Source organism: Phytophthora sojae, assembly GCF_000149755.1.
Source record: "Phytophthora sojae unplaced genomic scaffold PHYSOscaffold_24, whole genome shotgun sequence".
In the NCBI taxonomy this organism is placed as follows: Eukaryota; Oomycota; class Peronosporomycetes; order Peronosporales; family Peronosporaceae; genus Phytophthora; species Phytophthora sojae.
In genome coordinates, this window is record NW_009258138.1 from 144,394 (window position 1) to 159,813 (window position 15,420).

General features: G+C 57.8%; 6 protein-coding genes across 6 annotated transcripts; 4 read left to right on the forward strand and 2 right to left on the reverse strand.

Annotated features, from left to right (window-relative positions):
• The first annotated feature begins 670 nt into the window (after positions 1–670).
• PHYSODRAFT_292736 (hypothetical protein) lies at positions 671–3,328 on the forward strand. The gene has a single exon (XM_009541494.1). It carries the CDS (start codon positions 1,748–1,750, stop codon positions 2,837–2,839), a length of 1,092 nt encoding a protein of 363 aa, XP_009539789.1. The 5' UTR covers positions 671–1,747; the 3' UTR covers positions 2,840–3,328.
• A 1,270-nt stretch (positions 3,329–4,598) lies between these two features.
• Positions 4,599–5,755, reverse strand: PHYSODRAFT_342999 (hypothetical protein; the record flags this gene model as incomplete). Its single annotated transcript, XM_009541495.1, has 2 exons — positions 4,599–5,328; positions 5,361–5,755. The coding sequence occupies 2 exons, from the start codon at positions 5,753–5,755 to the stop codon at positions 4,599–4,601; spliced, it is 1,125 nt and encodes a 374-aa protein (XP_009539790.1).
• Positions 5,756–7,435: 1,680 nt separating this feature from the next.
• PHYSODRAFT_343000 (hypothetical protein) lies at positions 7,436–8,864 on the forward strand (the record flags this gene model as incomplete). The annotated part of the gene is made up of 3 exons (XM_009541496.1): positions 7,436–7,645; positions 7,737–7,833; positions 7,915–8,864. 3 exons carry the CDS (start codon positions 7,436–7,438, stop codon positions 8,862–8,864), a joined length of 1,257 nt encoding a protein of 418 aa, XP_009539791.1.
• A 342-nt stretch (positions 8,865–9,206) lies between these two features.
• Positions 9,207–9,944, forward strand: PHYSODRAFT_398273 (hypothetical protein; the record flags this gene model as incomplete). The annotated part of the gene is made up of 1 exon (XM_009541497.1): positions 9,207–9,944. A coding segment is annotated over one exon (738 nt), but the record flags the coding sequence as incomplete, so codon positions are not given.
• A 216-nt stretch (positions 9,945–10,160) lies between these two features.
• Positions 10,161–10,370, forward strand: PHYSODRAFT_448414 (hypothetical protein; the record flags this gene model as incomplete). The annotated part of the gene is made up of 1 exon (XM_009541498.1): positions 10,161–10,370. A coding segment is annotated over one exon (210 nt), but the record flags the coding sequence as incomplete, so codon positions are not given.
• Positions 10,371–14,230: 3,860 nt separating this feature from the next.
• On the reverse strand, positions 14,231–15,420 carry PHYSODRAFT_308115 (hypothetical protein; the record flags this gene model as incomplete). The annotated part of the gene is made up of 2 exons (XM_009541499.1): positions 14,231–14,294; positions 14,321–15,420. The coding sequence occupies 2 exons, from the start codon at positions 15,418–15,420 to the stop codon at positions 14,231–14,233; spliced, it is 1,164 nt and encodes a 387-aa protein (XP_009539794.1).

The window sequence follows — 15,420 nt, forward strand, 5'->3', positions numbered from 1 at the left end:
GTAACACTAGCCATTGATTTGATCTGCTACATGTAGTGATACAGCAGCAAACATCCAAACGCGTTTGCAAACAGCACTAACTATAAGTAAGCGTGTTGTGAAAATCACTAACATGTTTGCGGAGTACATTAGCAACAACACTTTTCAATCCAACCCCGTCTTTTGGCCCTGTGTCTGTGACCACCGGTCTCTCAAACATGTACTGTACAGCCGAGCGTTTACGGTGCAGAATGGCTGGATGTCACCGTGAGCAATACACTTCCGCCGATATGTGTACATACCGGTACAGTAATCTGCTTGCTCAGCGTGTCGCGAGTCGCTTTGTCGGACAGGTTTGGGGCCGGCCGCCGCTGTATTGGAGTAGTAAGTGCTGCCTGTGCTTATAGGTTTATGGATCACAAATAGCAAGGAGATCACTAAGCAAAATGCAATAAGTGTTCCTTACGACCTGTGTGGTCCTTTTAAGCAAAATCCACGACTGACCTTCCTTCTACTCCTAACTCTTCCTCTCTACCTCTGCAGATCCTTGCGTTTCAGCGCCTTCGTGCCGCTCATCTCCCGCTCACCCTCTCTGATGACTTGAACCGTTCACTCGGGCGACCCTAGAAGCTGCCCACCATGCCATCCGTCCCCGAAATCCAGCCACGATGCCACGAAACCCTCTTTCCCTCCGAGGTACCTCCCAGTAGCAGCTTCCGGGTCTTTAGCTTCACGGCGACCCGGCCCATGACCCGCCGCTCCTCGCCCTAGTAGCATTGTAGCCTGTAGAAGCACGCTTGTCCGTTCCTAGACGATTCCACTCGTGACAAGCGAACAGGTAGAACCTTATACTTTTTGAGAAAGCATGTTTCCCGAATTGTACCACACTTAGTGCGATATATTGTTTTAGTGAACGTGTGGAGTCCCACTGGACCTGTAAATTACGATTCCACCAATCAGCTCTTGTGAAGCGGGAAGATATTCGGGCCTAACTTCAAGGATGCGCGGGAACGATACAGTGGTCGAGTCAACGTGCAAGGAGACCGATGGTCCCAGCGCGGCTACCTACATGTAACGAAGCTGTAAGAGCTACAGATCTCCGCGAGGTAGATACACGTGAAGCTCTGTCTCGCAGTGATTTCGTCTCCACTGGGGACTCTCGAAGCAAGTCAGTGACCGCATTTGGGAAACAAGCTGCACTTTACGAGGTTTACGAGAGTTGACTGCGGCCAGGCTGCGTTTACTCCGTACTACAGTGGCTAAGTCAGTACATTTGATCGTTAGGGCTGTTAACACAATCCTTTCATAATATATAAACCTGAGGTGTCTTATACGTATCAGGTGTTCGCTGAGGAAGCAGATTACTGTACACTACTTCGTCACATTCCCGTAGACCCTTAACTTGTGCAGGGCAGGGCCAGCCTGCGTCAACCGATTTTTGCCACGCAATCATGACAAAGGCTGCAACCCACTTACGCCACCAACGGAGTCCGTCGCAATGGCTTTCAGTTAGACACAAATGTTCCCAGCCAACGACGACGAGTCTCCAGGTACCCTTTACCTATTAGTAGTAGGTGTTTGGTTTTGGCGAGTAAACAAATGCACAAAATGTTGATTACCCTCCTGTTCTCGATACACGTTTCTAGGGGTTATCGTGCTGGCGGACCGGATGGATAACCTGTTGCTCTGTTGGCCCCTTTCCACTCCTCGATTTCCTCGCAGCACCGCGCGCTCCCAGATTTAGCCACCAGACTGCCAACTGGTACTCATGGCCGCCTTTGAATCCAATCGCGACTTCGTCAGCGGTGAAAACCCCCTCAACGCCACGCGCCTCCCCGCTCTGCTCCCACCGCGACAGCAAGAATACGCGTCGCCAAGACGCCTCGCCTCCGTCTTCACCCGCAAGCGCGAGACTGTAGACGCCCAGTCCGAGCTTATGTCAGCTCTCGTGCCTCTCACCCAGCTTATGGCAGCCGCCAAGTCCTCCACGCCTCCTTCCGGAGCGGACCCTCCAGCACCGAAGACGCTCAGCCCCGCACCGCCCAAACCCAAGCGCAAACGCATCCGCCTGAAGACGGAGCGACGCCGCGAGCAGTGCAGGAACAACCAAGCGCGCTACCGCGACAGACAGCGAGGCATCGTTCGCGAGCTCGAGCAGAGCGTGCAGCACCTGGAGCAGGAGATCCAGGGACTCACTACGCGGCGCCATACCTTGCGCTACGGAGCGCAGACCACGCAGACCAAACACAACGTCTGGAATGTCGTGGTCGAATACTTCCGCCTCCTGCGCTACGGCTTCCTCATGCCGTTCTGCGGGATGGATCCCAATGTTGCTGCTGCGTCGTCGTCCGACGCTGAGCCCCACGACCAGGAGTTCTTCTTGAGGGCAGCCATGGCGGATGACGTGGGAGTTGGAGAGCTCGCGGGGGTTGATGCCCTTATTGAGCAGTGGAAGCGCTACTCGTCCTGCTTCGGTAGCCTGCACTTGAAGCTGAAGCGATTGGAGCAGCAGCCGCTCGGGAACGTCGTCGCAACGGCCACACTCAGTCTTACCATCACGGAAGCGACGCTACGATATGTGTTCCCACATCTGCTAGCGCTAGAAGGCTCTCAGTCTCACAGTGAAGACCTCGGCCGTGCTTCTCCGTTGTACGCTCGCCTACTCAGAGAGCGACTGGAGTGTCCGTGCACTGTGCGCTTCATGTGGGACGACTCGACAGGACGCGTAACTCGCCTGGATACCGCGATTGACTTCTTGTCGCCGCTGCTTCGAGCGCTCGGCAGTCTTGAAGACGTTAGCTACGTGCTAGGAGAGGCCCGCATCACACCGGCCTGTTTAATCGGTGAGATACAGATTTGAATGCAATTTTTACCATTTCGCTCGTGATGTTGCCAAAGCAGATTCCCATCAATAAATTGAAGCAGCTCTACGATTTCGCGAATCTACTTGCCACTTCCGCCTGTGAACAATTTCCAACCTGAACACGCTTGATTTAAAAGAAATGACTTAGGGAGAAGTTAACACTGCATTCATGTATGTATTTAAATGGATCGTTGTCTACGCGGATCTACTTTCAGCCAGCTTTCCGTCAGGCGTGACCCGTGCGTCTTCGAAGACGCGCGCTACGTCCTCCAGGCTGCCGAGCAGTCGAAGCATTGGCGTCAGCATGTCCATCTTCGTCTCCAAGCTCGTGACGCGACCACTGCCGTGGTCCCAGCCGAACCGGATCGAGCCCTTCACAACAAGGCGCTCATCGAGCATACGAGCTGCGAGTGTGGTGCTTTCGGACGCCAGCAAGTGCGGGTACGCGTGGCGCAGCGTGTTCTCCGTCATGGTGATATCCATCGTCATGGTGGCGAGCACCGAGTCTCCTGGTCCCTTCTCCAGGCGCTCGAGCTGCAGTTGCATGTCATCGTGATACTGGGTGAACAGCCTCCAGTTCTCCAGAATCGCCTCCACGCCACGAACAACACCGTCCGTCACGTTAATAGACATTGCTGAGCGCAAGAACTCAAGCTGCACGTGTGACTGACGACTACGCGCCGTTGTAGCGTCCGACTGCGCCTCCGAGACCTTCATGGGGGCGATGTACCCGTGGCGGAAGAGGCGGAAGTACTCGGCCGCAATGTTCCAGACGGTCTCCCTGGTCGGGATGCCGAAGGAAACAATGTGGCGCTGCTGCTCGAGCTTCTCCACCTCTCCTTTCAGCCGCTCGATGGTGGATTCGAGGTCAACCAGGTAGTTTTGCTGCTTCTTTCGGAAGTGATCCTGGTTGGTTCGGCAGCGCTCGCGACGCAGGTCTTGCCTGGACAGGAGCTGTTTGATCAGGTCTTCGTGCTTCTTAAAGTCGTCGAGAGAGACCGTGGGGCGGATTCTCTTCGGCTTGTTCTCTGTTGCGGCGGTAAAAGGAGAGTGACGACGCTTGCGGTCGGACAGAACGTCCACTGGATAGGGAGACTCAAGCGGTGGGCGGAGGCCAGCAGCGTGGGTGTTGTTTGTACTCGCGCCATGTAGACTGTTGGGGCTGATGCGCTCGCGCACAATTCCGGCGCGCTGTACGACGGCACTGATAATCCCGTCACTGAGGGACTGACTGTTGGGCGGGTACAGGGAGCTTGTGGCCATTGTAATCGGACGAGTTGGCTTGAAGAGTCGGTCGAGTTGAGCTGGACGAAGCGCGTTGCGGAATGATATCAAGCGAGTCACCGCCGGTGATCGGGCGCCGAGCGAGTCAAACAGCAGATCTCTGGCGAAGCCTGTGCGACGTTAAGACGCTCGGTTATTGGTCCATTCGACCACGGCCGTATAACGTGCTCGTGGCAGAACTCTTCTGATCTCGCTGTTGTACTGAGTACAGTACACATGTACACGTACCAATGAGAGCCAAGTGATTATCACGTTGGTTCTGCACAATCCAGTCGCTGTTCTTGAGCATGCCAAATGTTTATCATCGGGGTGCCTCAGTCGGGCTGACAAAAGCCAAGCGATTACTAGGGCCAAGTCACCGCAGTCACACTCTCTATCTTGTATGGCCCATGAATCGTGGGGTACAGAACAAGAGCCTGAGGCACGAGAAGGCGACTTGATAATGTATGTGTGCATCCATTTACGTTCTTCCTTATTGAGTGCGCGCTCCTCCTGTCGCTCTACGCTGAGCTTCCTTGTCCTGCAGCTGGGCCATTTGTCCCGGTCTTCCGACAACTCCGTCACGCGAGATATGCGCGAGCTCCAGTACCGCCGCCACGTCCGTGAGATTCCCCAGCAGCTTTGTCAGCGGGTTGATGAAGTCCACTGTCGTCTCCAGACGTGCCACGCAGTTGTTGACCGCATCCCACTCGAAGCACACAACACACGGGAGGCGGAGAGTCTGGCGTAGTAGCTTCGACTTGAGGGGCTCGGACGTTAGATAGGGGAAGATACCTTCCAGCGTTGCTTCTGACACTGTCACGCTCAGCGTGGCTGACACTCTCACAAACTTGTCGCTGACGCGTTTGATACGCTCCAGCTGAAAGTACAGGTTGTCGAAGTAGGTCGAGTACCATCTCCACTGGTCCATGAGCGCCTCCACTCCGCTGCGTTCGCCCAGAACGACATCACTAGCCAGAGACGAGCGTAGGAAGGCAAGCTGCTCCACCTCGACGTTGTACGGGCCTGCCTCAGAGGTTAGAGCACCGGCTTGTGCCCCCTCTAGCTTGACCGTCGTCGGCACCAACACACCGAAGCGGAACATCTTGAAATACTCAATCACGACGCCCCAGACGTCCTGCTGGTCGCCGTACTGGAGGCGGGCGCGCTGCAGCTCCAGCACGGGAATGTCGCGTTGTAGGTCGCGCACCGACTTCTCCGAGCTTTTTCGTGGTTGAGCTGCCTCATCCGGTACCGGATCTGGTTGATGCGGCACTGTTCACGTCGACGCTGGCTCCGGAAGTGGCTCGGCTTCTTCTTAATGATGGGCATCAAAGTGTTTAAGTCCTCCGCTTGGCTGCGCGCAGAATAGCGCCGTTTGCCCAGTGGCGGGGATTCCACGGCCTTGACATCGTCTGATGGAGCCCTAACTCGGCGTTGGGGCTTGCTGTTGCTGTGGGCGCCTGTGTGAGGTACGCCACTGGTATTCTCTTCGGACAAGTCGAGCATGTCGGTATCAGGCTGCAGCGACGTCTCCGGCGAGTACGCGTGCGAACTCTGCAGGTTTCTCAAGAACGAGGTGTTCCGCTCGTCCACGTCGTCGACCGTGTTGGTCCGAGAAGGCGCTCGCTGGAAGACTGGCCGCACCATTTCGGAACTCGGCGCGGCTCGCCCCTACACAGACCGGGGACTGTAGCTATCGAAGATGGAGGTTGCCGTTGATGCGTGCTAATGCAGTGGGGTCTTGTAGGTGCGGGCGGCAGGAGGAAGAATGCAAAATGAGCAGCTTCTGCTCAATAGCGCAAGATTTGTGAGCACGATCGGTAGGTTTACTCGCTCCGAGTCCGGTTTACACTACTCTGATTGTTGGTGAGACTGAGGTCCATCCACTCACACCGCGCTCAGAAATTTGTAGATTTGACTCATCGAAGCGTGATTCAATCTCCAATGTCATCGATGATGATTCTCCTCAATATCCTCAATGATTTGAGCACGGTACTGTAAGTGCATGTAGTACGGTATCTTCATAACAAGCCTGCACTGCTTGTAGCAGCTGCACCCTGCTGGGAGTAGGAACATATCCAAGGTTGCGCTCCTAGTAACAGTCTGCTAAGCTGGGTGATACCCGGCTTCAATGAGAGACTAGCAACACAGGTACCAAAATTTGGTCCAAATCCGCAACCGAGGCACCTTAAAAAGTACCAGAGTCCTCCAGGAAGGTTATCGCCTGAACCCACCTAGTTTTGGCTATTATTATCAGACAATGCGATAACGGGCGCCACAGCTCGTGATGCTGCAAGCAGTCGAGCAGGCAGCTTTTGTAGTACATTACTATCGATTCACGCATAATAGCGCACTGGACTATAAGGCTCCGAGCTTTGGATTCAGGACTAAGCGTGGGTCTCTGTGACCTTTACAGCTAACTCCTTGTTGCATGCGGTACTTCGAAGTATTCGATAGAGCGTTGGATGAAACCAACTCAAAAGCACACGATCTCAAAATTGACAACAAGGCTGCAGCTTATTGGGGTAACTTTCCAAAACCAAACCGGGTCTCTCTTTCTTAATTGTAATATTTAAGCTAATATCTGCCGGAATCGGGTACCCGTCGATAAATGCTAAGATTTGTGTACATTATTTACCAAAGGTTGATACTAATCATTTATTATTTACCAAAACCTGCATTCAAACACTTACGGACGCTCCAGTTTGAATTTGAATTTGTTGCGGTTTAGCTGGCTATCTACTCCCAGGATCGCGCTCAGCTGCAATCCCGCCTATAGATAGCGTGCCCATGCGGACACGCACCTACGGTAGAAGCCCCTTTTACGGACGCTCCAGTACGCTATGAGAGTCATTGCTTCGCTGAAGGTGTATCAATTTGCGTCATAATCGACCAAGCTTAGCTGTAAAATGACCAACATGACTTGTCTAGGTGCAGGCTACATTTTTTTACATGTCAATTTGCTCAATACTCAATCACTCTTAGCCGAAGATGCCCAACCTCGTGTCTGTCGCCAAACCAATCAGCTCAACTCGACAGTGACACGAGCATCGTTCGTTTGAATAAGACTTTTTTCCCTGCGTTGAAGCATCCACTTCCAAGGAATTGGCCCGTTAGCGTATTTCTCATTCCGTATTTACCCCCCCCCCCCCCAAGCCCTCAAGTTAAAAGTTTGTTTGTTTGTTTTGTTTTTGAATTGAGGATCATTATTGTCACTTAGCTAACATCCTCAAGTTAAAAGGTCAAGATCAGCGCACCATGCGTCTCTCCTTCGTTCCGCTACTGTAGTTCTCTCGTCTGATCGTTAGCACACAACATAGTACAAAAATGAGCAGTGTAACAGGAGGGCCCGGCAGGAGGACCCAGGCGAGCGGGACAGTGGTGGTGGACGTGACGAACGTGACGGACGACGAGGAGAGCGAGACGGCGGTGACAGACGGCGACACGCCGCAGATGTTGGACGAGGGCGACTGCGGAGCGATCGGCTGCACGACGGAGGTCCAGTACCTCGAAGGCACGGCGCTGGACGAGAGGCGAGTGGCAGAAATATCGCTGAGTGGCACGAACGGCAGCACGCATGGCCTGAATCCAGGGCCAGCGTCGACTCGACGTTGAAGGACGGTGGCAGAGCGGGGAACGGGCGGCCGAGAGTCCCGGACACTCTAGAATCTGCCAGCTTGGAGAGAGACGAGCTGACAAGCGTGCTGGAGAGCACGGAGAAGACGGTAGAGTAGTTGCTGGTGTAAACTAGTGTCTATTCGTTAGCAGTAGGAGTGGTTTAAGGACCCCTCTTAATAAAATTGGAGCGGACGCGACGGCGGACGTTCCGGCAGGGGGAGATCGAGTGACCTCTGACGGCCAGTACGGTGTTAAGAGTGAGAAGACTCACGTGCAAACACGCAGCGTGGGCATACGACCTGCCCAGCGGCTCGGGCAAGACAAGCGAACCCGCTTCATGGTGGTCATACAGGGGCACACTACGGTCGATTCGAGCAGATTGAGAAGTGGTTCGGCAGCACGGAAGGCAGCCATGACGGCGTTGACCCCTACCCAGGCCAAAACGGCGAGATCCGGCAAGTCCAGGCGTGTACCAAGACGCCCGGCCAAGAAGCTGTCCATTCCGGACGGCGACGAGGATACCGAAGACGGCTTCGATGAGAGGCATAAGGGCGCGGACGACGGTGACCAGGACTCCCCAAGCGACGAGCAGGAGGAGACGGCAGCATCACGACCCGGACCCGTATCCGAACAGGAGCCAGTGCCAGCCCGGAACGAGGAGACGGGTGAAGAGGCGCCGACTCAGACGCCGCAGGCGTCAGACGAACAAGGCGGGCGCAGTGGCGACAGCGACGCTCCTGCACCGACGATGGATATCGCAGTGATCGCCAACGCGCTGCAGCAGTTGACGACGGCGGTAGCTGGACTACAGGCGCGTGAAGCAGCGCGAGGCGACGACGGTGGACACGGGCACGACGCAGGTGACCGTGGCGGAGGACAACCGCAGCAGCCTGCTGCATCTGTGGCGACGGGTGCTTCACAACGCGGAAGAGCACGCGGTGTGACGACGGATAGCACGTCGGCGACGCCAGCGACTAGCACACGGACGGTGGCGAGAGTACCGACTCCGACGATGGAGGCAGCTCCGGTGGTCGTGCAGACGATGTCGCCTGAGATAGCGGCGATGGCAGCAGCTGTCCAGCAGCTCACGACGATGGTGGCGCAGAGCCAGCCGACGGCAATGAGCGGCGGGACTTGAAGTCAACCGAGAACGGCTCCACGGTCACGAGCACGGGGCGTGAGCGCGAGTACGAGGGCAACCCGCATGCCTCCGGACGACGATGAGCCGTCGGAATCGAGCAGCAGCTCCGACGACAGCGAAGACAGTAACGACAGCAACGGCGGCGACGGTAGCGACACGAGCAATGACGAAGACGACGGCGACGGTGAATCGAGCGGGGACTCGGACGGTGACGGCGGTAGTCGACGTCGGCAGCACGGACGACACGGACGACGCGGGCGGCACGGACAACGCGAGCGACAGCAACGACGAAAGAGTGTGAAGGACTTGGAACTACCCACGTACACTACCTCGCCGAAGCTCTCTGTTTCCACGTGGATAGATCGTGTTGATCTTGCTCTGCGAGGTGCGAAGGAATCCGGGAGAGGCCAGTGGTCAGGCAAAGCGCTGTATTACATCCTCGGAAACAAGTTGATGGAGGACGCGGCCAGATGGTGGGTGAACATGAATCGCCGTCTGCCCGAGCGACAGCGAACGTGGAAGAATTTGAAGAAGGCGCTACTTCGCCGCTACGGTGAGCGGAAGGATAAGTCAGCAGCCGAATGGCGCGTGGGGATGCGACCGATGATGCCGGGCGAGACGTACGCCGACTTCGCAGCGGGTCTACGCGACGTCGTGGGCATTAACAACGTGCGTGAACGAGTTCTGTTGGCACAGTTTTATCGTTGCCTCGATAAGACAACGAGGAAGTTGGTGAAGCAGGCACCGAGGCCTAAGACGCTCGAGGAGGCCGTGGATAAGGCCACGGAGATTGACGACCCTGTCGACAATGTCGCACAAGGAATGATGAACATCGGATTACAGTGGGCTACGGCGCCGCAACCGTACCTGATACCGATGATGGGGACGAGCGGCCAGACGATTCCAGGCATCGGCGGCATGGGGTTGCCGGCCGAGATGTTGGGCAACGCGCACGAAACCAAGGGCGTGATGACGAGGAAGGAGATGGAGCACGTGGCTCTATTCACCAACCCGCAGGGCGTGTACAACAAGGCTACGGGCACCTGGGATCCACCTCCAGGTCATGTCTGGAATGGAAAATACTGATACGAGCCACGACGGGCCGAGCGGAAGAGGTCTACGACGGCTGTGGCCACGAGCAGCCGATCGTCGGGCAAGAAGAAGGCCAAAGTGAAGGTCAGGCGCGTGGAAGACGAGTCCAGCAGCGACGAGTCGGACGCCAAGCCGAATAAGAAGAAGTTGAAAGCAGCTGCGAAGCAGGCTGGTAGCGATAAGCGACGTGTCGAGGCCGTTGTGACGGAACAGAAGCGCGTGGGCGGTAAGATGAGCGCCGAGAGCAATGCGAGTAGCGCCTGCTTTCACTGCGGCCAATCCGGCCACTGGGCAATGCAGTGCCCTAATAACCAACCGAAGTGCTACGCGTGCAATCGCGTGGGCCACTACGCACGAACGTGTACGGACCCCGAGGCGAAGGCTCGTAACGACGCCTACCTGCAGACGCGCGAGCGTAAGGAGCAGCGGCGGCTGCGGGAAACGAGTAGAGGGCGCTATCGAGGGGGAATAGCGTCCGGTACGAGGTGGAAAACCCCAACCGGTGGGGCTAACGATGAGGAAGGCCGACGGTAAGACGATGAGGGACGTGACGTCTGCGGGAGCAGACGACACGGAAGAGAAGAACGATGATGAGAACGAGAACGATGGGATTGTGATGCGAGCCGCCAGTGGCGACAAGCACACGTGAACGAGGACGAGAACCGCACCTTTGCGCGTGACGCGTAAGACGGACGGGGCAAGTGGCGACATGGTGGAGACCGTGTCCTGCGCAAGCGTGGACGATGAGAACGATGGGATCGCGAGAACCGCACCTTTGCACGTAAGACGGACGGGGCTAGTGGTGCCAGGGCGACGGCCGTGTCCTGCGTAAGCGTGGACGATGAGAACGATGTGAACGAGGAGAAGGCAGGGCACGTCGGTAATGGCGAGCGCCCCAGGCTAATAACGAGGACGGACCCTGTGTGCGTGGCGACGCGTGCATTGGACAAGTCAGGCGGCAGCGTGGCAGCGGTCGTGCGGATGATGAAGGCGGACGCTGCGGTGAAGGATACAGGGCGAGCGGCTCGATCCGTAGCTACGGTGAGACCGGCGATGGCGGCGGCACGGTATGTGCGGGCCGACCACCAACCTGAGCAACGAGATGAAGGTGCAGTACGACGTGCTGGCGACGGACGTCAGGCTGGAGAAGGCGCGGACCCGCTCCAAGCTGGAGAAGGCGCGACGATGAGCATGGAGGCGAAGGCAAGCCCCTGTGTGACATCCGCGAACGGCATGGAGTCGACGGCGACCGTGGTGGTGGCTACGACGATGGCGACGGGCTCGTGTACGGCATCAGTTGCCCAAACGACAGCCGAGACGACGAAGTCGACGGCAGTGACGATGCTGAGCGTGACAGCAACCCCGCAGACACCCCTGAACGAAGACGACAGCGGCGTGGACGGCGCCGAGATGGAATTGCTCCAGTACGGCGGCAGGAGCGACTAGATGAGGCGGGACAACGAGTGCAGCGAGGAATCGGCCGTGACGAATGTGGGGAAGCCCCTGTGTGACAGCGGGAGCAGTATGGCGAAGACGGGCGCGGAACTTGGCGAGACCTCGACTACGAAGGGCGTGGAGACACCCCTGATGGCCACAAGCACGGCCAAGACGTGCGCGGTAACGGCGATCGTCTCGACGGACGAGTGTGAGGCAGTCGTGGAGGACAAGGCGACGAACGAGTCGAGCGCGGACTCGAACGACGAGTTGGCTGGACGTGACAGCGTAGAGCTGGCGCGACTGGCACGGCGCAAAGCTCGCAAGCGGGCGAAGCAGGAACGAGTCAAGGTCTGTATGGCTCGGAAACGACGTCGTGAGCGCGAGAAGGCGACCGAAGAGCGGCGAGTGAGCGACGAGCAGCTGGCGGTGCGGCAGCAAGTGGCCACAGAAGCCATGGAGCAACTTCGAGAGCGGCGAGCGATGCGTGAGCAGCGTGGTGACGGCAAACGAGGGCAGCAAGCGCGAGTGAGTCTCGTGCAGCACCGCGGTGGTGGAGACGCACGACGAGAGGCGCGCGATGAGGTCGTATAATATGTCGGAGCCGACGACAGGCTCCCAACCGCAACGATGGAGGTGGCCGGCGTGAGACGACACGTGAAGCTTGACAGCGACGCACGCTACACGGTAGCGGGCACCGAATGGATGCAGTTTGGTGATCGCGTGGAGCAAGCAGCCCCTGTCGACTATGTTGATGGTATTGGCGGGTTCCTGTTAGACGTAGTAGGCGTATGGAGTTTCAACATGCGCAGTGTATTCGGCGAAGTGATTCGTGTTGAAGCATGCATTGTGTCGGGCTGTACCGACGAATTCCTACTCGGCGTTGACTTCATGCGTGGGCACGGAGCCATGATGGACTTCGATCGGAACGAGATCCGCTACACTACGGCTGGACGTGCGGTCGTCATTCCCTTCCGAACGCATGATGGCGCGAACGGAGCACGTGTGGCGGCAGTACGGATGGTTCGGCGAACGGAGATGGACGGCAGTGCGGTGACGCCGGTCAAGGTGTCAGTGGCGGCTGACGACGGCGAAGGAGGCATCTTCTTGCCCACTCAGTGCACGGGCGCGGTCATGTTGGCGGCAACGGTCACGAAGGTGCGGCATGGTAAGACATTGGTGCCAGCGGTAAATGCGGACGGAAGGCAAGTGCGATTGCCGGCAAGGCAAGAACTGGGGCAGTGGGTCCCACTCGACAAGGACGTTGAGCTGTTGCAGATGAGCGGCGAGCTTCGCCGTGACAAGATCAATGAATGGTTGGACGGACTCGGTGGCAGCGATGAGCCGCTCGAGGACGAGGACCAGGTCAACGTAGGTATCGAGGACGACGAGAGCAGACGGATGATCGTGCGGTTGCTGAGGGTATATAGGCAGCTGACGGCGGACAAGAGCGACTGCCCGCCCGCCACGGTACTGAGCACTGAGCACCACATCGACACGGGCGATGCAGCGCCCATCATGCTGAAGCGCAGACGGCAGGCGCAGGCAGAGGACGAAGTGATCGAAACAAATGTTCGGAAGATGCTCACAGCTGGTGTGATTGAGGAAGGCGAAGGCGCCTGGGGTTTCCCTGTTGTGCTAGTGCGGAAGAAAGATGACGAAGTACGTTTTTGTGTGGATTATCGCGCTCTAAATAAGGTCACACGAAAGGACGTGTACCCGCTACCGAGGATCGATGAGGCGCGCTGCTATTCAGCACCTTGGATTTGAAGGTAGGCTATTGGCAGATCCGCGTGGCGGACAGGGACAAAGAGAAGACGGCTTTCACGACGAAGCAAGGACTGTACCAGTTCGACCGCATGCCCTTCGGACTTACGAACGCTCCGTCCACGTTTCAACGGATGATGAACAGTGTATTACGCGGCCTTACGTGGACGGCATGTTTAGTCTATCTAGACGATATTGTGGCTTATACACGAGGTGGTATCGAACGACACGTGTTGGAGTTAGCTTGCGTGCTTGAGAGGCTCTCACAAGCAGGACTCACATTGAAGCTGAAGAAGTGCGTGTTCGCGGCGAAACGCATGGAGTACTTAGGACACGAGTTGAGCGCGGACGGCGTGAGGCCGCTTGATCGGTTGGTGACAGCGGTACGCGAATTTCCGCAGCCGAAGGACGCGGTGGAGGTGAAGCGGTTCGCTCGACGGTTCATTAAGGGCTTCGGCAGCATCAAGGCGCCAGTGACCAAACTACTGCGGAAGGGAGTTGACTGGGAATGGACGGGTGTGCAACAGGAGGCTTTCGAACACGTGATGGAGGCCTTGACGAGCAAACCTTTGCTTGTCTATCCGGACTTTACCCTAACCTTTCGACTAGTGACAGACGCGAGCAAAGTGGGGCTCGGGGCATGTCTAATGCAAGATCGAGGCCACGGCTGGCAGCCGGTGGCGTATGCGAGTAAGGTGACGAGTACGACGGAGGCGAACTACGGCATCACGGAGCTTGAATGCCTGGCGGTGGTGTGGGCTATTAAGTTGTTCCGCCCGTATCTCTACGGACGGCGCTTTACCATCGTCACAGATCATTCAGCGCTCAAGTGGCTGATGACTAGTCCTAACCTGACCGGTAAGCTACATCGTTGGGCCTTGACCCTCCAGGAGTTTTATTTCGAAGTGGTCTATAGGTCAGGAAGTACGAACGTAGTGGCGGACGCGCTTTCGCGAGCGCCCGCTAAAGCTACAGTGTTGTTGGCGGCAATCGAACGGCGCCGGCGGTCGAGGGAGCGATCAGCAGCATGCGGTACGACGACGGCGGAAACGACGGATACGGGTGGTGAATCAGGTCCGGCGGCAGCTGAGCGAGGTACGAGTGCGGCGCCCGAGCAGATGACGGCGACGGTGGCTAGCGAGGAGTTGCAGTCCGCACACGAGGTGTCGAAGACACCGAACAGGACGGCGAGGCGGCAGACGGCGGAAGAGGGCCACGAGGACGGCGACAGCGAGCGGCAGTCGGCCAAGAACGGCGTGAGCGACGGCAGTGAGCGCGGAACGGCGACGGAGGATGAACACAACACGGACGAGGCGTACGAGAACGCCGAGACGACGGAGGACGACGACGAGGTGCCCGGGCAGCAGACGCCGAGTACCAATGCACAGGGCGTGGTTACGACGGAAGTGGCGACGGCGGTAAAGCAGCCAGTGAAGCGACGTACGAAGCGGCGTGAAGAGTCGACCAGCGCGACGCGACCATTGACACGCGGAGCGAAGCGGCGTGCTGAGGAGCAGCGGCAACGCGAACACCACGCGCAGGTCACGACGGGCGTGTATGACGGCGCGGCGCAGCACGACGATAACGGCGTAGTGGGGATGACGGCGACCGAGAGCGCCGTGGGCACGAACAGCGGCGAATCGAAGCCGACGACGAGAGCGACGGACCCGAGCAGCGCGTCCACGGCGGAAACGGCGGTCCCGGGTGGCGTAGATCGGCGAAGAGGGCGACCGGAGACGATGGGTATGGTAATGGCCCCAAGTATGACGCCGGAGACACGGGCGTCGACGATGCAGGCCACGGAGAAGACGGCAACGGCGGCAGTGACGGAGCCCAGAAGCCACGCGCGCGACAGGAAGCGCGTGACCTTCGCGGTACCTATGGAGAGCGGCGACCGCCGTAATGATGAACGGTACGACGGAGGCGGTACGGCATCGGAGCCGATGCAGCGCAGTGAGTTGATGAACGCTGCGGCTACGAGCGTGACGGCGGCGCACGAAGTGCACGGAACGACGACCGCGGTGGCCGATGACGACACGAGCGCGGCAGCGACGGTGACGGGCACGACCACGAGCCGTGTCAGCGGTAAGAAGTCCGCGATACGTTCGAAGCGGCCGAAGGTGGTCACGGTTTCGACGACAGTGCCCCTGACGACGGATGCGGCGGCGAAGGCCACGAAGAAGACGAAGGGCACGGCGACAGACGCGGGCGACACACTGCGGCTGTCCAGGACGAAGACGAGCACGACTACGACGAGCAT